Source organism: Stigmatopora argus, chromosome 6 (genome assembly GCF_051989625.1).
Source record: "Stigmatopora argus isolate UIUO_Sarg chromosome 6, RoL_Sarg_1.0, whole genome shotgun sequence".
Taxonomy (NCBI): Eukaryota; Metazoa; Chordata; class Actinopteri; order Syngnathiformes; family Syngnathidae; genus Stigmatopora; species Stigmatopora argus.
Genome location: NC_135392.1, coordinates 7,951,704 through 7,972,918, shown reverse-complemented (window position 1 = coordinate 7,972,918; position 21,215 = coordinate 7,951,704). Strand labels below are relative to the sequence as shown.

At 41.3% G+C, this 21,215-nt stretch overlaps 1 protein-coding gene across 2 annotated transcripts in view; it reads right to left on the bottom strand.

Moving 5' to 3' along the window:
* Nucleotides 1–21,215, bottom strand: part of foxp4 (forkhead box P4) — an 83,063-nt gene that overhangs the window by 37,444 nt on the left and 24,404 nt on the right. For both annotated transcript variants that reach the window (XM_077602821.1, XM_077602822.1), the window contains exons 2-3: nt 16,625–16,801; nt 1,588–1,677 (exon numbers count right to left, since the gene is read on the bottom strand). In XM_077602821.1, coding sequence (XP_077458947.1) covers nt 1,588–1,677; nt 16,625–16,792 — 258 coding nt within the window. In that variant the 5' untranslated portion in view covers nt 16,793–16,801. The remainder of the gene's footprint in view (nt 1–1,587; nt 1,678–16,624; nt 16,802–21,215) is intronic.

The following is a 21,215-nucleotide window of genomic DNA, read 5'->3' as shown; positions in this document are numbered from 1 at the left end:
CAATTTTCTCTGATGGTTTCTAAGGATTACTAAAAAAATTATAGGGAATATCATTGAGTTTTTAATCTGCTGCAGCCTTCAGACATATAGGAACAAAGTCCAGAAGATTAGTGTTGTAAAAAAAATGAATGCAAAAATTTCCGATATTTATTCAGAGGGTTTGTCTGTTTACAAGAACCACGCCTAAAACAAATCTAAGTAGGCAGCTTTGAAATCACAAATTACAACCTTGGAAGTCTAGTAAAGACTACTTTTTTATGTACCTTGTTTTTACTCACTGAGGACACACAAGCACACACTCTGCCAACACACATCCTAGAGAGCATTGGCAGGATGTGTCTAACCATTTGAGCTGACAGCTGAGACAACAGAGATGTAGTTCGGTGCCCTGGATAGTGCATGGAGGCTAACAGGCCAGGCACCAACAAACAAGACAAACAAGACAGAGATGGAGAGAGGCAAGTAGGAGGGGCTTTTAGTGTATATGCGTGTGTGTGTGGGTGTGTGTTGGGAGGCAAAGTAAAGGAAGGAAATAGAAGGTAACACCCCACATTAGAATGTGCACACGAGGCAGGTCAACTCAACACGCGTCCTATCCATGTTTTTTTTAATCTGAAAACTGTCATTCCCGGTCCACAGTATTACTTTTAGATTTAAACAGCAGAAAAATACTGATAATCCCAGGATGTTTTGGCACCTCGGAGCTTTCATGGTTAAACATACGTATCAAGATGGTGAGTGTCCTTTGGTTTGCTTAGGGTCAATTATCAAAAATATTCATATTAATAAATATATATGTTTTATATACATGTTGTATACATTTTAATGCTGATGGTAAATCTCATCTCATCTCATTTTCTGAACCGCTTTATCCTCATTAGGGTCGCGGAGGGTGCTGGAGCCAATCCCAGCTGTCACTGGGCCACCCTGAATCGGTGGCCAGCCGATCGCAGGGAACAAGGAGATGGACAACCATGCACACTCACACCCATACCTAGGGGCAATTTGGAGTGTCCAATCAGCCTACCATGCATGTTTTTGGAATGTGGGAATAAACCGGAGTACCCGGAGGAAACCCACGCAGGCCCGGGGAGAACATGCAAACTCCAAACAGGTGGCCCGACAAGGACTTAAACCCACGAGCCCAGAGCTGTGAGGCCGACGCACTAACCACTTGTGTCACCGGGCCGCCCATCTGATGATACTTTCATTTAAAATATTTTTTTATTAAACAAAGTTTGGATTATATCGGTTATGTTGCAAGTCAGCGAGTGAACCTCTACACCTGCACAATATTTATCATATAAGTTCAAATAAATACATCAAACACACATTTTTTCAATTATTGATACCTTTTTTTTTAACGAAAACACTTCTTGTTTTACCTGCTGATACTACTTTGCAGTGTGTAGTTCCTCATATGAACTACAACTATAAATCAAACAGCTCTGATGTGACCAAGAAGATAAAAAGGAGGAAGCCGGAGCAATAAGGAAGGAAAGATGTCTGCCTATATCACACAGTGTAGTTGATTTTGAGGGAGACCTCTGCACGTGTGTTGGTGCGTGTGTTAAAGTGTGTTCTGACCTGCACTGGGCTCTGTTTGACCTCGTTGCTGCCGGGGGAGTTGAGTCCAGAGGCCTGCTGGAGGAGGAATTGTCTGGCTGCCTGAAGAGCCTGCGAAAGCCAGAGCGGACATGATAGTAATGTACACACAGACACAGAGCCACATGGTGCGATACAATGCAACATCTTAAATTTGAAAGCTCTAAGAGTGTACCAACAGACATGGACATCAAATTGGAGGTATATGAAATCACGGAAATTGACATACGTAACACGGCACACCAAAATGAATACATTTTAGAGTATGGCGACAGTTATGCAAGCTCACAATTGAAGCAGTCCCCAAATAGTACATTTCATCAAATTTATGGAAGGATGTTTTATCGTTTCAATATTTTACTGTCTAGTAGTTCACTTCAATATCTATGGAAAAAAAGTTTGATTGTTTTCAAAACTGGGGCTTCCCTCCCCTGTCCATTATTTGCTATAATGTTTGTTGTATGTATTTCTGGGTGTAGATATTGTGCATATTCTTTGTAAAAGAATAGGCTCACAAAATGATAGTGTTTAAACGGTGTTAATGTATGCATTTCAACGTTTAAGAGATGCAAACTTTTGTTGTGTCTCACTCTTTCCATTGTTCGAAATGGGTTGTCCACATCCTCTGAGGCAAAAGTATGTCAGGATATCATCATGTATGTCACTCGCACACTGATTCTACATGTCCAAGTGATGTAAGGTGACCCTGGTGCACAATGATGAGCCATGAACCTCCCAACTGTTGCGCCTATTCCACTTCCCTGTCCTCCAGTGCTCTCCAGTAAGCCCAGTAACACTAACTCTTCTGGACTTTCCTAAACTTATATCTCATATTTGACCAGATATTTGCTATACAATGTTGCCATTTTTATTGTTAACAATCTATAAAACCAGATTGTCAAGACAAATTCATTTCAGAGGCAAAGGTCTTTTTGTTGGAATGTCTGAACTGTGGCGAAAACAAAACAAGAAAACACCCATTTCAAAACACACGAGCTGTACACACACACATACGCACGCACACAAAACATCCTCGTGATGGAGGCTTATGGAGGGGAGACAGCAGGATGCACATTTGCTTCCTCTGCCTCAAAGGGGAAAGGTTCCTCAGTAAATATTGATTCATGAAAGTCTACATGTACATATATGCCGACGCCACAAATTAATGGTTCCAACTTGGGTTGTTCACGCGCGGCCAGCAATGAGTTGTAATGCGTCATTATACAACGAGAGGACTGTTGTTGTGAAAGAGTGCAACACAGAGTTACAGTATAATGTCACATATTTAATGAATTGTCAAATTAGACACTGTGGCACATTGAGTAATGTCTAATTGCAAAAACAGAGGGGGAGATTAGAGGGAGGCTGAAAGAGACAGAAATGCTCTGTGCAGTCACAATGATGAAAACCATCTGGGTAGAGCGCACTTGCGACTTTTGCTGAGACCGCAATTAAAACACACATACACAGATGTGGATGTGGACGCGCCTGTATATACATACGCACACACGTGAATTTTAACACTTGAACAAAAATTTCGGGAACCCCCTCCCATTTACTGGTTTGACCTCAGCATTAAAACAAGCACAGACACACAGACACATATACACACAACCGCCCAGTTTGTTGGCATGTGGTGTGAATTAGGCCTTGAACACCATGTCTGCCTAAGAGCGAGTGTAGGCTTTTGTCTGCGTGTGTGTGCGTGTGTGTTGGCAGCAGTTTGGAAGCCATGTCTGGCAACAATAAAGGACAATTCCACCCAAATTACCACCCTGATTACCACTATATTAAAGAACCATTTATGGCTTTCATAAACGCTCGAACAGAGCAGAGGTGATGCCTGTCTCCTCTCCTACGCCTCTATTCATAGATGTGCTTTAGTAGACCATCTGACAAATACATACTACAAAAAAAGGTAGTTGCCTTATTTACCTAAACAGTATTAAGGTGGATTTAACAATGTGTAAATAGCCATTAAGTCATTGCATCTTTCCCCCAAATCACTGAAAATATTTTCTATATTGTGATTCTTCATTATAATGATACAAATGCAGTGTTTTATTAAAATACGGATTAAAGATCACACAATGTAGCACGTCGGCCTCAGTTCTGGGTCGAGGGTTCGATCACAGGTCAGCCCTCACTGTATGGTGTTTGCTTGGGTTTTCTCCGGGTACTCTGGTGTGATTAATACGGATACTGTAGGATTCCTAGCTTATGTGTTTCTATAAATGGCACATTATAGTTCGTTTGTCTACATCAGAGTAACTGAGCCTACAGCAACTCACTGAGTGATCTCATCTGTTTTGTGTTTGTTTGTGTCATTCACCAAAAAACATAAGCAAGAGTAATACATTACTAAAATTGTTTCATGTTTTTTTTTTATGTTGTCTACACTTTTAGTGCTGTCAAACAGCACAGTGACACACTGGATCAGCGACTTATTAAGTGACATGGATGGGCTGATTGTATACAAATGTAGCTGGAGTGCAATGTTATTTTAAATTTAGTAATCGGTAATGTTTTTTTAAACCTGCTACATGGTGGTAATTATAGTATAACCTGACATTTTGAAAATAAAATGATAAAAGTTATTGTTGCACAATATAGACAATGTGTATATTGTACTTCTAGGTTGCCTGCTAAGGGAACATTTTCAAAATTTGACACGTTGACTCTTGTTCGACAGCTAGTTTACAATTAATTTACAATTCTATAAAAACTAAAAATAAAATCCTACAAAAAATGATCATGTAAATAAATTCTGAAGAAAATTGGCTGTGGATTTTTTCCCCTGTTTGTTTGACATATTTCCTCTGTCCAAAACATCAGAGGTGCATTCCAGTGCAGATTGTGTTTGACCTTGAGTTCTACTCTTGATGAAATATTCAGAGATATTTTAGATATATTGTATTTATTATGATTAATCATACATAGCCTGTCTTGGAAAGCTGATGCATCATTATGGATTCAGTTGTTTACCCCTGGCAATATATAGTAAATATACATTATGTATATTATGGTGGCTGTCTATCCTAGTTATTCTCTACAGTGTTAAGAAAAGGGTACTGGAATGATGCTTGTCCACAGTCCTGAACTCACACGCAGGCACGCAATTATGCATGCACACACTCTTTTCAATGTAGTCAAGAAGCTCCTCTCATTGTCGTCCCATGTTGTCCCTCCTCACTCATGCTTCATCTCGCATCTTCACCCTCTCCTTTTTTCTCTGTGACCTGGGTGAGCTGTGGCATTGTAACTCACGCACACACACACACACACACACACACACACACACACACACACACACACACACACACACACAACCATCTCCTCCGAAACAACCCCCCAAAACTCTCTGTTCCCCCTGTGGCATTCCTGGGGGCGCACTGCACCTTTAAAGAAAATATGAGAGAGGCCTAAGAGGGAGGCCCAACAACAGAGTCTTTGTGCTGCCGAGGAGCATGCACACACACACACAAAAAAACAAGTACACACATACACACACATCAATGGTGTCAGACAGGTTTTATGAGAGTGAGAGAGGTAGGAGGAGGAGGAAGGGGAAGGAGGGGTGACGAGGTCAGCGCTCAGCTTGGAGGCCTGAGAGCACACAGTGCGAGTGTTCGTGCGTGTGTGTATGTGTGTGTGTGTGTTCTTCTGACTTGTCATCGCACCCCTCTGTAAATCATCGCCTCTGACACAGCCTTTAATAACAGTGCTTAAAAAAAAAATTCTGCAGGGTCACCTACATACGAATGCGCACACACATACACATGGTTGTGGTGAGGACCGGTCGCAAAGTGACAAAGTTGGGAAAACGATTTACCATTGAGTTTCTTTCAAAGGAGGGCCAGTAAAAAAAACATCCGTTTGGAGAAAAGGAGAGGTATTTCAATGAGCTCGGTGTCAAGTAAATATAATGACCTTTCAATGTGTAAATGCATAAGGAATATTTCTGATGCTTGAACTTGAGCTATGCTTTTTTTCTGTCTTTGAGTGGTACAGAATTTGACATTGCATTTTATACCACCGACATGTTTTTGTCTGTGCAGATAGTTTGGCCATTGGATATAAAACTGTGGGTATTAAATGTACTGAATTGTGGTGTAAGTGAGTCGGTTTCAGGTCGCGAAAGCAAACAGGTCTGTATACCCGTCTGCGTGTAGGTGTGTGAGTGCTCGTGAGATGAATCTGGCCTCTAATCCATCCAGTGTGTTTGAGTGAGACAGGCAGAGAGAAGCAAAGTAATCTAAACAGAGTGAAGTCTAGAATAGGGAGGGAAAAGACAGGTGGGTACCATATGTTGGAGTAATCCATCAGCACTGACTGAGGTCCATTGTTGATGGCCAAAACGAAACAAACGTGCCCCTCTCTCTCCTCCCCTATAGTCTAACCATCCACTCCCCATCCCTCCCTCCATGCCTCTTTGGTAAACAGTCCCCGGGGCAAGCGCTGGGTTGCTGTCCTTTGGGGAGAAGGAGGAGGACAGGGAGGAGGCAGGTGGTATCACATTTCTTCACTTTGACCAAGAAGAATGTGGGGGGAAATAGAGGAGCGAGTGGCCGATTTTTAGATGACTGAGCCAAACTGAGCAAGTGCAACAAAACACACTGTGAGTACAGTATGTCTGAAGGGAATGTAATACACTTTTATCCATATAGATCTACTGCTCTCTCAGGGGAGTACAGGAAAACGGGCATAGATGTATTGAGTGAAGATGCGGAGAAAAGCCCGTCACACCCAAGTGCTTCTCTACAGGCCTGCATGCTTTCTGATTTTGGATCGGCAGGAGACGTGGCTTTGCAAGGCAGGGGCGGGGCTTAGTTCTTCACAATCTTTTCTTTAGTTTCATCAGTTTCTCAGAGTCTGTTATTGAAGATGAAAGCCAAGTGGGAGCTAGGTCAAAGCTGCCCTTCCTCTATTCGTCACCCACATGATCCCTGCCCACTTCTGTCCACTGGGTACCATCACGGTTGCACTTCCAAACCAACCCTCCTTTACACGACCGTGGTGTCCCGTCAGAAATCAACGGCAGTGCCGCCCAAAGTTGTCCAATTTGACCAATCTGTCTGAAATTTATTATTTATTAATTAAAAGTGATTTGGAAGATGAATGACTAAAATTAGAGTGGCTGACAGTTTTTATGTAAAGCAACTTTAGAAGGCCTTCAACTGAAATATGTAGTACATAAAGTTTAGAAGGCATTGCATCCTTGGGAATAATCATGTTGAACCAACAATCTGTGAAATGCATCTTAAAAAAAACTAAAGGGCTGGTCTTTTTTCAATTATTTAAATATTATATCGACATGAAGATATATTTTTGATATGGATAATGGATCGCAATAGATGATTGGTTATCTAAAATAATATACTATGCACCTACTACTTATTTTCAATATGGATAATACCATTTTAATTTAGCAACATTTTTCAGATTAAAAAAAAGTCATTGTCATCATACTAATTCATTTTTTACCTGTGTGCTACTTATCTATATGATGCCTTGATCTCAGAACTCTGAGGCTCTGTACCATAATACAACAATAAAAATCTCAGCAGTCTACTAAACTGTACAAATAGCATCGGAAAATATTGTTGGAAAACAGCTGGCAGAACCATTTAATGGAATACTTGATTCACTATATCAATTGGCAAAATAAATCAGTCTCCAAATGACTAACGGCAACTCAAGAGGTAAATTTATTATTGTTATTGTTGCTATGCAGCAGCAGAAAACGGTAAGTAGATCAATGTTTCCTGGACATAAACGTATATGAGTAGGTTGCAGATGGAGTAAAATCCTGGTAAAGCCCCCCAATTTTACAGTGAGTTACAAAGAGTTGAAGCCCTGCCAAGTCTTTGCCCCCTTTTCTCAGTTGTCCTCACACAGGGTTCCTGGAATTAATCATCTCACTCACCAGTTTTGCAACCATTTGTTTCTACTCAAGGCAACTTCAAACTGGCTGCCCACCTCCTGATCAAGAATAGCATTTCTATCTCTTTCTATCTAAGACACCTAGAGAAACATCAGCCAAGGGCAACTTTATTCAGCTATTTAATGTAATGTTTCCGTAATATAGAGGCTCAGTTAGAGAGCTGAGGTTCTAAAATGTCTGAAGACAGTTTCTCTGGGCCCAGACTGACCATTAAAGAGAGGAAAGACCGCACTCTAGAGCCAACGCAATAAAAACTCACAAACTCCAAAAGGAACATCAGAATATGCTGTAATGCTGGCCGTTTTTATTATATTTTATTTTTTTCACATCCTATTTTTCACAAAAGCGACTTGTTTAAAACTCCCGGACGAATGCCGTTTTCCAGATGGTTTGCCTTAGTACAAAACTCTGTGGCGGAATGAGAAAACCTCACCTTGCCGACTCTCATCTAACGTTTCTATTGATTCGCAGGGGTATAGACCTGGTCATAAAGGCGAGATGACTGAATACCTTGGACTGCTTTATGTCATGACATAATTTATCATCAAACTCGCATGTCAAATGTAAGTACTGACAACAAACGGCTTCCCGACATTTACCGAATCCAACAAGGTGAGAAGGCCAGAAATAGACAGAAACTCCCTTCCTGACAATATAAAAGGGGTTCCCTCTGTAATCTAAGACCCATTGCAGTCCAAGCGGCTAATTGATGGCAAATAGGTCTACACAACTGCCTGTGCACACACACACACACGCACACGTCAGAGATTATATGGACATATGCAGTTTCCCTGCGGTTTCCAAAACAGCTCGTTTGGCAAGAGAGGAAGGTCTCACTCCAGACAGACTCAGCCCACAGCAGAACACACACACTCACGCACACACACATACCTTGAGCCTTCTATTAGTTCACCCTCATCATGTATAAGCTCGGACAGTTTAGTAGCTTGGTCATGCTCCAGGGCAGAAAGGGCCACTTTGCTCTTATTTGGTTGACCTCCAGAGTTGAAAGCGCTCCTCCTCCCCAGCAAGGGTAAGCTCTTAGAAGCAAGCCTGTGCGGGCCGGGCCATGATGAGCATAGTACTAGCCTGGCAACCAAGCTGCACATATGGAAGCCGTTTAACTGTTATTATTAATAACCAAAAGGGGAGAGTAAAAAATTTAACTAATAACACATGCAAGACACTGCCAAGACCTGGCTCAGGAGACGGAGTGAAAGCATACTTATAGGTAAACAGAGACTGCCTGTCATGTGCACATGTACATTTACACACACATATACACACAGGAAGACAAATGTACACGCAAAGTGCTATTGGTTTTTCAGCAAAACTTTTTTTTTTGCCAGTGGTCTGTAAAGGTTTTGCCTGCCTGCCTTAATAGAAATAAACTTCTTTCATGTTTTTGGTTCAGAGAGTTTCTACACCTGGCTGTGGGGCTGGAGGCACCTTCGAGACCAGCTACACCCACCCACACCCACAAATACCGGAAGTAGTCCTAACTTCAGAGACTGGGTGCCGTGAAAGTTGCACAGATGAGTAATTTTACGACTGAATTTCAGATAGGATGTTGTGTTTTTGTTTTTTTCCAAAAGAGGAAGTGGTTAAATTTATTACATGACAAATGATAACATGTTAAATAAAGTAAAGTGTTCAGTTGTAGAAAAAAAACCCAACTGGTTATATTGCTTTGTGAATTTAAATGATGAACTGATGAAATAACATTCTGCATTGCAAATTACTGAACACAAGTGCGGGCTGTTTTTTTATTTTTTATTTTTATTAATTATTTATTTAATGTTCAGGAATGATAAAAGCCTTTATAGCGGCAATAAGTTTTGTTTTGTATTTGATCAGATAATTTCTTGTATAATATTGCCCTACTAGTGTGCAGAGTTTCAGTAGCAACAGAAACCTGTAGCCGCAACGATATCAGAGACACGGTAGCTAATTTAAAAATAAAAGAGCAATAAATCATACATAACTGCACCACACTGCACTTGGTAAAACTTTAACTTTGAAGTTTGTCCAAGACTAGAGTCATGCCATATATCCTCCTTAATATCTGTTGTAAGAACTCGCTGTGATAAAAAAAAAAGAAATTAAAGCACTATTATTCAAGAGCACAAACAGTGTTTCATAAAAAAACAAAAAAAGTTCCTAGCCTCACAAAATCAGCGATACACAGCTGTACAATCTATGTATCTCTGCATGACTGGCAGATTTTGAATTAATTGAGAATCTTACTATCGATACGCTTGTATTTTTTGCCCTAACCAGCAGATATTGGTCAAATCTTTTTTGTCACAAATCTACAACTGATCAGAGCACAAGAGAATTGAGCTTTGCTCGCTGACCCTAAAAACGTCACTACGGTGATGTCCTCTGCAGATTAACTGAACACTCAACATTCTACACCTTCATCTCCTCAAAACAGGAATGTTGGCAAGTCTCTCCCCACTTGTGTGTGTGTTTTATTTACCTGACAGTACAGGCAGACCCTCTGAGCTTAAGTGCTTCTAAACACTCCCATGGCAACCAATGCCAGCCTTAGCACTCCAGGTGCAAGTGTGTAAAACTCAAGTCTCCACAACAAAGACGAGGTAGACATACATAGATACATACACACACATGCACAAAGCTTTTTAGCTGGGTTGCTATTTGTCTTTTCTTGTCTCGGAGCCTCTTGGCTGACTGGGTCAACCAACCGTGACTGTGTCCATGCGGGCTTATCAGGCCTGCTGAACCATTTCTTCAGTCCGTCTACGATTTATCCATGAAGCCTAGTCGCTGGATTGTAGACTCACAGCAGACAGTGAGCCAGTATTTGATACAATTTTGGTTAAGTTGCACTCTACTATGATGGCATTTTTGATCGACTCAGAAATGGATAGAACCACGGCTGAACTTCAAAACCATGCTGTATGTATGAAGAATCAAATGAAGGAATTTGGTATCTGCCTCAACGCTCAATAATCCAGAAAAGGTAATACTATATAAACTACACACCGACAATGGACACTCACAAAGTAAACACATATCTATGAATTAATTTGTTGAATGGATATTATTTAGCTTTAAATGTGAACAGATGAAATCGAAGTGGGTAAGGTTTTGGCGTCTTTTTACAGTATATACTGCAACAATGCCACCTGTCTTCAGATAAGGATTTTGGGTACCTCTATCATAAGTCCCAGGTCATTTTTGTTTACCATTTCCCTTCTATGGTTGGACCAATTTGGTTAATTTTGACCATGTTACCGTTAAGGAAGCAAAAGTCAGGAAACAAGTGTTACTGGTGCTTCGGACCCTCTTGGAAGGAACTTTTCAGTTTTATTGTATCCTTTGTATTGTGGCCAATCCAGCCGTGGGTGTTCTGTGATGCTTGGCAACCCATTCTGGCCTATTGTGACCTTTGAACTTCACTGACCCCAATCATAAAAAGGACAGCCAGGCTGAGACCAATGCAACGCTTTTAGGAGGTGACAGCACTCAGAGAGGCTGGCCAATGATTTAGTGGCCTGCACATAGGACAGTGGGAAACATGCATACACACACTGGGGGTTGTGCTGCAGAAAACACATACACATTGTGAAGGAAGTGCACGCACCAATGTGCAAGAGGACTCCACTGCTCATGCAGATGCACAAGCATAATGTGATTAAATGAAATCCCACTGCACTAAGAAATCAAAAAGTGTTGTCAGGAAATGACTCTCTCTTTCTATTTAGCACTCACCCCATCACCTCTATCTCCTAGTCACCCCTGACCTGAAAGTGAACTCTGAAGGAGAGCTGGAGGTCATACAGAACCTGAATGTCACCAGCATTCACCTCCCATTACTTAGCAAGTCTACTCTCTAGTCATCGTCAATCCAGACGAGCCGATTACAATCATTCTGTCTTAACATGTGGCCCTCAGACTGAACTGCAGTCTTTCCACAAATACGTGCAGAACACTTATCATATTATCAGTGTTAGTGCACATGTAGATCTTTATCGGTTTCCCCTGATCTCCAGTCATCACTGCGGCTACTAAATTACACCCTTCATTAACTCACATCACTGTGCTTGTGATGTGTGTATACAATATATACTTGTCTAGTTGCATGAAGACCAATTTCCAATTTGATTTTGAAGGCACTTTGACAACTTCATGGAAATGATTGTAAAATAAGATCTCATTTTATGGATAAAATACAGCCAATTAATTTCTAGGAAATGATGTTTAGATTAGAAGAACTATGGATTGCAGTAACAGGATGGAATAAGCATTAACGTAGCCGTCAATGTATAAATAATATAATGCACAATGTCTTCATGTAGTCCCTCAAAATATTTTCTTAAAGAAATGGCCACAAGAGGTAAATAGTATCCATACGGGTTAGTTTGCAAGTGTGCCAACGCCGAATGTAACATGTTCACATTCAAACATTTCATTCTGTGTACGGCAGGCCTCAAGTTAAGACAAGAGCCTTAAAGACTATTTTTGTTCATATGTGTATAGTTGTTGATCTGTTTAGTGTCTTACTGGTGGATTCAGAATAAAGATATGGAGATATAGTCAATAGACATAAATGGTTAGGGAGATTGCACACATTATTATTATGTCGATTGCTGTAATTGCATGTATGTGAACACACGTTCATATACCTTTACGAGGCTCAATTTCACTTGCAGAGATTAAGGGGGCACACCTTTTAAAGACGGAGGATTAAGACGTGGTTAACGCAGGTTCATCTTTTGGTTAGGGGTTATATGTAGTGTCGACACTTAGCAGAAATGTTTAAGATCTACTGAATGCATGACGGCACCACAAAGATGCCAAGGATATTCCTTGTAAAATAAATTAATACAACATGACAAATGAGAGTCCAGGCCAATTTGTAAAACTGCCTTTTTCCTCAACTACTGCGCCTTTGATAGGCAATTGAATGCACCTCTCACTCTCTATTTGACTGCAGAAGTATCTTAAGGCCAAGGCTGACGGAGAACAAGGCAAAGAGTGAGAGGGAGAGAAAAAAAGGGGGAAAAGCCCAAACCGATGAGTGGCACTCCTGAAAGGAAACGGCACCTTTTTGTCACCATTTCTCTCTCCTTCCTTTCCCCTCTTTTGCTGTCAGCGCCAGCTGCTACTACTACTGTGGTGGCTGGAACACCAGAAGCCATTAATTGATGGTGAGGGAAAAGGAGGAGACAGCGATGTAGTAGTTTACTACAAAAACGGGGGTGGATGAGAGATGTAAGGAAAAGAAAAGTAGTGAAGACACCTGGTTCTCATCAGAACACACATACCGTTTTGAGGTATGTGAGGATTTATCCTGCTTACATTTCTCGTTGGCTATGCATCATTGCATGTCTACACCCGTGCGCCTCAACAAAGTGCAACACACTCTCACTTTTCCACCTCTCCTTACCCTTGCCCTGTAATGCCGCTCTTTGTTCTTGCTGCCTCCCTCCTCCTTCTCCCCTACATGATGGGGCAGAACTGGTTTTTGCCCCCCGCCCCTCCTTCTCTTTTTCTCCCTTACTCTGTTCTTCTGGGGAGGCAGACAGGCCACATTCCACAGGGGGGCCCAGGCGCCCTTTTTCTGACACGTCTCAGTGCTACACTCCTCCCTCATCCCTCTATTCCTTCTCTCCAGCCCCACCAGTGACCACTGCCTTCCCTCCCAGCGTGTTTCCCTCTTGCCCCAACTTTTACCTTCAAACCCTGCGGCTGTTTAGACAATCGCCTCGACCTCTCCTCGTGCTACCCCTCCCTCTACACTCACTGGACGCAGTGTTACGTACACCTGCAAAATCTGATGAGAAATAGGAATTTGGACTGTCAATTCAAGGCAGAGCATTTTGTGACATCTCTTGTTAGCTAATTTTATGGCCCGTGTGTGGTTGGTTATCTACATACCCTATAAATGCATTTACTGCTGGCAGCCTCACTGAGACAGAAGGCCTAGATGAGGGTTCTGACAGTAGGACATTAATGCGATTTCTCCAAGGCAGATGTCAGTGTGTTCCAACAACACAGAATAGTAAAAAGTTCTGAATGGGAAAGTAGGCACTATATCTGCAGCTTCTTTCACAATACAAGCCGGGAGGTTTATGTACAGTATATGTGGCCAGAGATTTTGGTGTTTAGTGCTTGGATTGATAAACTTAGAGTATGAAATCACTCACATGTTATTTGAAAAAACAAAGTTGTAGTATTTGTATTAAGAAAAATCACAAAATTAAAGTGCCTTATATCATTTGATTAATTAATGTCTCATTATTTATTTAATTGTTGAGTGTTTTAATATCGATTAACCATTACCAGAATGTATTTTACCTCAGGTTGTCCATCGAATTATCAACATCTCAAAGAAAATATTGCGAGATTTGTGTCATGCTACATGAAAGCAAATTGATTATTTTGTTTAATTGCATTAGGGTTTTTGATAACATCAAGTTGTGCTTTGATGAATCACTGAGTAACATTTCACTGTCATTTATGGACAGTTGAAAACAACTTAATCTAAATCAATATATTTGTCTGAGCAGCATCTGCACAATTTAAAATAACTTGATATACTTTGAATAAAGTTGTGTAATTGAAATAGTTATTTTTTTCTCTTCAATTCATTTTCCAAACCACTTAAGCTCTCAAAGGTTGCCTTATCCCAGCCCACTATGGGCACCAGGCAGGAGACATCCCGAATTTGTGGTCAGTCAATCGTAGGATCCAATTCATTGATTATACAATTATAATATTTTTAAATTAAAATGATTAATTAGCAAAATAATTGTTTATTGGGAGACCTACATATTTTGTAATCTTTTGTCATTACTATGGTTGGACTTGGCAATGTGGTAAAACTACATGTCATCTTAGTGAGAGCTGTGTGTTTGGTTACTCCTTTTAAATAGAAGAGTTCAAAATTTTAGAAATGATTTGCACTACATTGTAGTGCTTGTCAACTGCAAACCATATTTTAAAATATTTACTGTAGCTTTGGTATGAGATCCATCCATGCATAATTTTGGTTTGGATGGATAATAGAAACGGGGCAAGTAATTATGTGATTTCAAAACACAAAAATATATTATGTTGATCTTCAAATTTCCCATTCCTGTTGCAGTGATCAAAGGTTGTTGGCTTCCTATTTTAAGCCCATATAAAAAAATATTGTTAGTTATTTTTTAAGCGATAAATAAAGATACAATAAACTTATGATTGATAAGCTGCAACTTTAAAATCTGGGGGAAAGGTTGTGCTTGTCTTTCATAGTCTACTGTGGACTGTAGCAAAAAAATAAAAATAATGATAATAATAAAAGTGGTTTGAAGAGTGAGAGAAAGAGAAAAAGATGGAAAGAGAGAGAGAGTCATGTTTGTGGTTGGTAACCCGCTCAAGAGGAAATACCAGCATACACACACACACAGGTGCAAAAACATCGAGAGCAAAGACCCGTCCATGAGAAGAAAGGCTCGCTTTGTGTGTGCTACAGGTTGGCTGTTTATGTGTGTGCATTAGTGCATAACTGCATGTGTGTGTGTCCTCGTCTGAAGGTTGCTGAGGAAGCAGCACGAGGAGGCAGTCAGGGGAAGGGTCGGCGAGTGGGGCCAAAATGGAAGTGAAGGGCCTCGAGTGTTCATCGAAAAACTCAGTCTTTAACATAATAATTAGGCGGATTATTTGAGCAGGCAGGGGGTTTCCTCATCATGAACATGAGCAGGCGTAATGTTGGAACCCAATCCCAATGTACACTTCCTCAAATTAGTCAAAATAGCTACACAAATGGAAAAGTCCATATAGTAATGACATAGTCGAGGACAGGTTGTTTCACACAAAAATAAAAAGGACTAACACGCCCAAAAGAACATTATGACAATTAACATTTCTTTAAGAATAACATGAAGGCAATTATAAGTATGAAATACATATACAGTGGTAACCCTATTTATGAATGCCTACATACAAAATATTCCATTTACCAAAAGCCTCAATGGGAAAATTTTCCTCAGGATACAATGGAAATTGGCACATTTGGCTATGTCTCAATACCTCGCTTGGGTCTCATTGGCTCTCTCCCAACACACTGCCGGCCTTCCATTGCCTCGACAGGAGCTGCACGATGCTTTATGAGTTTTTCCAAGTCTGCTTAACCGGAACTTTATTCTTTAATTTCCACCTTGGCACCCGAGAAAGTAAGCCATTTGTTGAATTCACGATTTTAAATTGTTAAGTTGTGTGTTTACCCGTAACATTTGCCTTTTATCTCTCTCACCTACGCACATGTTTTTGCACGTGTTTGCTATTCATATGAATGGCTTAAAAATATTTTTCTCTTTTTTCTCTTTTTGTGTGTATCTCACATATTTCATACAAGTTTTGATCATTTTTAAAAGGGTTTCATTAGTAGTATTGGGGACCTTGGAACAAATTAAGGCCATTACTTATAAAATGTGTCTCTATTTAGCAAAATTCAAGTAAAGAAACCACCTCTGGAACCAATTAATTTTGTACTTAGAAGTACCACTGTATACTTAGTGTATTAATACCCACCCTGCAGTGACTGCCACCATTAGACTTTGTTCAAGTTTGTATGAGTGGGTGTATGCTGAATATAATGTGGGGCTTCTAGTGAGGATGAGGGGAGTCTGGCACACTGGAGGCTACATAAACAAGCTTACTGGAGAGGCTACATACTGATGTGTCATACATACAAACACTGACAAACACTTCATGCATGAGGGACAAAATAAAACAAATGAACACAACACTGACAGACACCTCTATTGTGCTCATGTGTTTATGTGGAAAAAACGGCTCCCTTAACCTCGTTGGGGCTCAGACGTTGTCTACAGTGGAAAATATTTGCATGACAAAAAAAAAAATGCACGCTAAGAGCGGAGTGAGGGGCAGAAAAACAAGGCTGCCAAAAGTTGCCACATGTGTAAGTTATCCAAGTGACTGGTGTGTTCTACACAACGGACATTACAGTGCATGGATGCAACTGTAGGATGTCCATAAACTTGACAATCGTGATAACAGGTGCATACGTAAATGCGCGCAGACACACATACATGCACATACCTGTTGCTGTTGCAGGTGCAGTAGATCGACTGGGCTGATCTCTCCATTTGTGTCACCATTGGATCCGCCCTCTCTCCCTCCTCCGTCTGATTGGCTGCTGAGGCTGCTGACGCCGTTCTGGCCGGACGGTGTCGTTCGAATGGTCTCAGAGGCTGATTCCACCATCATCACTGGCACCTGATGGTAGACAGACAGGAAAGGGCGAGATGGGGGATTGGAGAAAAGGAGACAGAGAACAACACGGTTTAAACAAAAGCAGCCCGGGCAGTATTAAACAGAAATCCTGTGCCTATCTGAAAGGGTAAACAAGTGTGGAAGCTAAAGCAAACACATGGCAAGATAGGGATGTGGATTGTGTGCGTTCATGTGCGTGTGTGTGCATTTTCTGAAAAGGGCTTTTGGTCATGAACCACCCACGCACAAGTGGCCACAAAGCGACACCTGAAGCAGACTTTGTCTGCATGTAGATGTGTGCGTCTGTGAGCGCACGCACGGATTAGGATCAGACAGGCAGCAAATCTAAACTGACAAGGCTGCTAATACCCAGCGATATAGTTAAATAAAACACGCATTTCTCCAATAATCAGAGGTGGCATGTGTGCGCTGTGTGTAAGCCATGAGCAGGTTGGTCTTTGACAACGCGCGTTTGAAGCACCTTCATAGGGCCCTCTCTAATTAGAGCGCCCTCCTTGCACAAAACTAGACAAAACGCGCCGTTCCTGGATGTGTTGTTGTTTTTGAGAAACAAGGCCTTGCAAACACACAGGCGCATTTGCCATCGTTAGGGAGTGTAAGCGTGGGAGTGCGGAGAGACACACACACACAAGAATGCTCGTAGAGCACACAGAAAGTCTCTAATACAAAACAAAACAAACCTTCATGCCAGCATGCGAGCTGCGAACTCCTAATGACAAGCTCAATCTCGCTGGCTTGCCTGATGCACTTTTAGAAATTAACACACAAGTGCAAAGTTTTAGATGGAAACATCTGATGGATTCATTTCTGCAACCCAAAACGGGTACACAAAATTCCATGGAGATATTTTACCCACCCGCTCGGTGGGACTTTTCGTGTGTTGTGCGAGCGCACAAGAACGTGTGCGCAGCTTTCAGAGCGGTACAACTTGTGCCCTCTGTGGAAAGAATAAAAGAAATTTCATCAGAGATTCCAACTCTGCTTTGGCTCTGAGGCAATGTGTGTGTACTGTGTGTGTACTGTGTGTGTACATGTTCACTGTGAAAGGTTGACAGCAGGTGTGGTTGAGATAGAACACTAGCGGCTCCATTAATGGGATGTTGCTAAGGGACAAGGGCCTAAATGTGTTATTGTGTAGGTGGAAAAGATGCAAGTTGAAAAGGGTCGACGCTTGCAACTCACAGACAAAGTTTTCCTACTTTTGCGATATTGTAGTTTTAGTATTGTAGCAAAGTCTTCCCCCAATGGAAACAATTGCAACTTTTTCACATCTAGTGGAAAAAAGGACTGACTGATAAATGGTAGTACTGGAATAAAATCAAACAACACGCCAAATCGAATTCACCAACCAAATAAATGACAACTCTGGGCTTTTTGATAAATAGGTACAACTCGTTTTTAAGGCTGGAAAGAGCTCAGTAGACTCTTGTGGTGACAGTAATGCAGCTTAACAACCTGAACATCTGTTAAGGAAAAAATCTCTAAATTTAAGGCTCAATTACAGACAGATTGTGCAAGCACATAATGAAGTCAACAGTCATGGTTTTCATAGAAAATTGATAAATGTGTGAAAGTATATTGCGATTTTATATGACTGTCACCATATGAGCTCTTTATATGGTTATTAGCAGGCTAAAGTGGTTAGTAAGACTTTCCATTGCATGACAATGTAGAATATTTAATATAGATATGTATTCCTATTTTGTATGCCTGAACTTTAGTTCTACGTTGTGTTGATGACAAATAAAAATCTGTGAAAGGAACTAGAGTGTCCTATGAAATTAATGGGTGAAGCTCAAAAGTTACTAAGCTTTTTTCTTTCTTTATTTACCACACTTATGAACGGCACTCCAAGAACTTTTTCGGTCTGTGTTTCTCCACATCAAACAAATTTATCCAATAAAATTGACTCTGGAAAAAGAAAATAAAAATCAGTATTATAGTGGTATATTAAAATACCTGTAAAAGTTACTGAAGTAGGAATATGCAAAAGTAATGTCGTGGTTAGGAAGTACAAGGTGCTAACAGCCTGGTCAAGAATTCTGTCTTAATAAGCAGTGACTTTAAAATCATAAATCAAGACTGTATTACTTCCTAACACGCACTCCTGGCACCCATCCGCCTGGGAGGTTAAAACTAAGAAGTAGATCGTTATTGTGACATTTAAAGCCAGTCACTTAATCTCTAACCTCACTCCTCTTCCCAACCATCTTCCCCTCCTCCACACGGACCCCTGCTAGGTCAAACTACTCCCCGAGGTAATATTATGAAGCCATGCATGGTGCTGAGTGATCAACAGATCCACTGACTTTGCAGCACGCTACAAACTCTTTGCGTCATCACACATCTCAGTGAGCATGAATCACCGGCCGCCTATCGGGCCCACACCGTGCTGTAATGTACTGCCTGCTCATCTGCTTCTAAAGCTTTCCCATTGACCTTATTAGCAGTATGCTATGGAGATAGAGCTCGCAGGTGGACAGGGACCTAATGGGGAAGTGAGCACATAACCTGTCTTTCACACATACACACACAGTCAATGTGCAATGCCGCTCCAAAGGGTGTGTACTCGGCCATATCCTGTAATGGGTGTATATAAGATGGTGTAATGGAGGTCGGGGAAAAGGCAGGGGCATAAATCTAGCCCGAAGTCTTTGATTAGGTCTATGATGCATGCACACACAGAGACACACAGATAGCTCTAGGTTAAAGTGTTTCTGGCAGCGAGAAAAGGCTTGCCTGGACGCGCTCTACGCACACACTCTGTACATCTTCTTCAAGTTTCGACCCCCTCGAGCTGAACCTTTCACCTGAGAGTGTGTGCGGAAGACATTCCCACTCTCGACCAAGGGGACATAGCGAAAGGGACGGAGGTATGAGTGAAGGTTGAGCAGAGAGATAGAGAAAAGGGAAAAAAAGCTGTCTAATTGGTATTGGGAAGACAGCAAATAGGACTCAACTTGCTCCAGAAGGCACCTACTTTTGTACTGTAACATATTACCTCACAGTCGGGCTTTATACATGTATATATCTATGAGACTGGTGAGATTGATGAGCAGAGCCAAGTCCTGTTTTGACATGTAGTTTTTTCAGATGTTCCCGAAAAGATTGCCCTCATAATCAGCCAAACTCTTGACTATTCCTTCCCCCTGCTCCAGGGGGGACAGTTGAAGGGGGTGGGGGGTGTTCAAACAACTTCAATACCCAGCGAGCGGCTTCACTCTGTGGCATTGTTAGCGGGATTGCTTCTGTCAAATTCCACTTGGTCAGTGCTCATCACCACTCTTAAACCAGGTTCACTCCCGAGTGGATGTGAGTGAGTTTGTTGTGAGAGTCACCGAGCAAGCATGCAAGTGAGAGAGTTGTGTACAGTGTGTATTTATGTGTGCATCTGTGTTTACAGCAGCTTAGTGAGATAATAAGTCTTTATCATGTTATGCCTCATGTGGGAATATTTCCAGCGGTCCCAGAACGCCTGTTCTGTTTCCTCCGCCTTGCATCAGCTCACAGGAACGCTGCTTATTAGGCAAAGAAGTGAGGGAATAAGAGTGGGAGGGAGAGCAGGGGGAGGAAAAATGTCTGTACCAGTATGTTCACTCAATCCAATCTACTTTCATCCTATTCTTGAATCATTTGTCTTTCGCCTGCCTGTGGTTGCGCCTGGTAACTAGGCAGGTTCAACCCTGGAAAACATTGAAGTTCCCCCCTGAAATAGAAACCATATGTATTACGTCTATGGTAAGAGCCTTGTCGTTCAATCTATATTTCTGAGCAAGTGAGACATGAAATGTGCAAAATTGGAGAAGTTGGTGTTGACATTGAATTTGTATTTCATTTTACACACAGGTGATTCTTTACTACATCCTGTCAGCTGCCTCTAATGTATCACCTTGAATAAGATCACATTTCCAATTTAGTTTTTACCTGCAGGACATGGACTCCAGACTCATTGTTTAGAGGCATTTTACACACCCAGAGTGTCTCACAATCACTCAACTACATTAAAAAAATAAAAAATTCTGGCACACCTGTCTACACCCGCCACGCCCCTCAACACACACACTCCCCCAGGCATGCTGTTCTTGCACCTCTCTTCAAAACAAACCCACTGATCAAGTCTGGTTTCTTAAGCCAAGCTCAACATAGTATACAGAGAGGAAAACTGTAAGGGACAAGGGATAGGATGAATATCCAGAGTAGAATTTTTGAGAAAATGATTGGCATCAATATGAGGAGAAATGATTTAATGAGGGAAGCCATACTACACTCACTCAAGCGTACAAACAAGTAGAGCACCACATCATCGGTTGCTTCCTCTGCAGATGGTTGGGGACCCAAATTATGCACGCTTGAGGCAGATCGACTTCAAAGTCGAGCTAAAGCTAACAGGCTAACG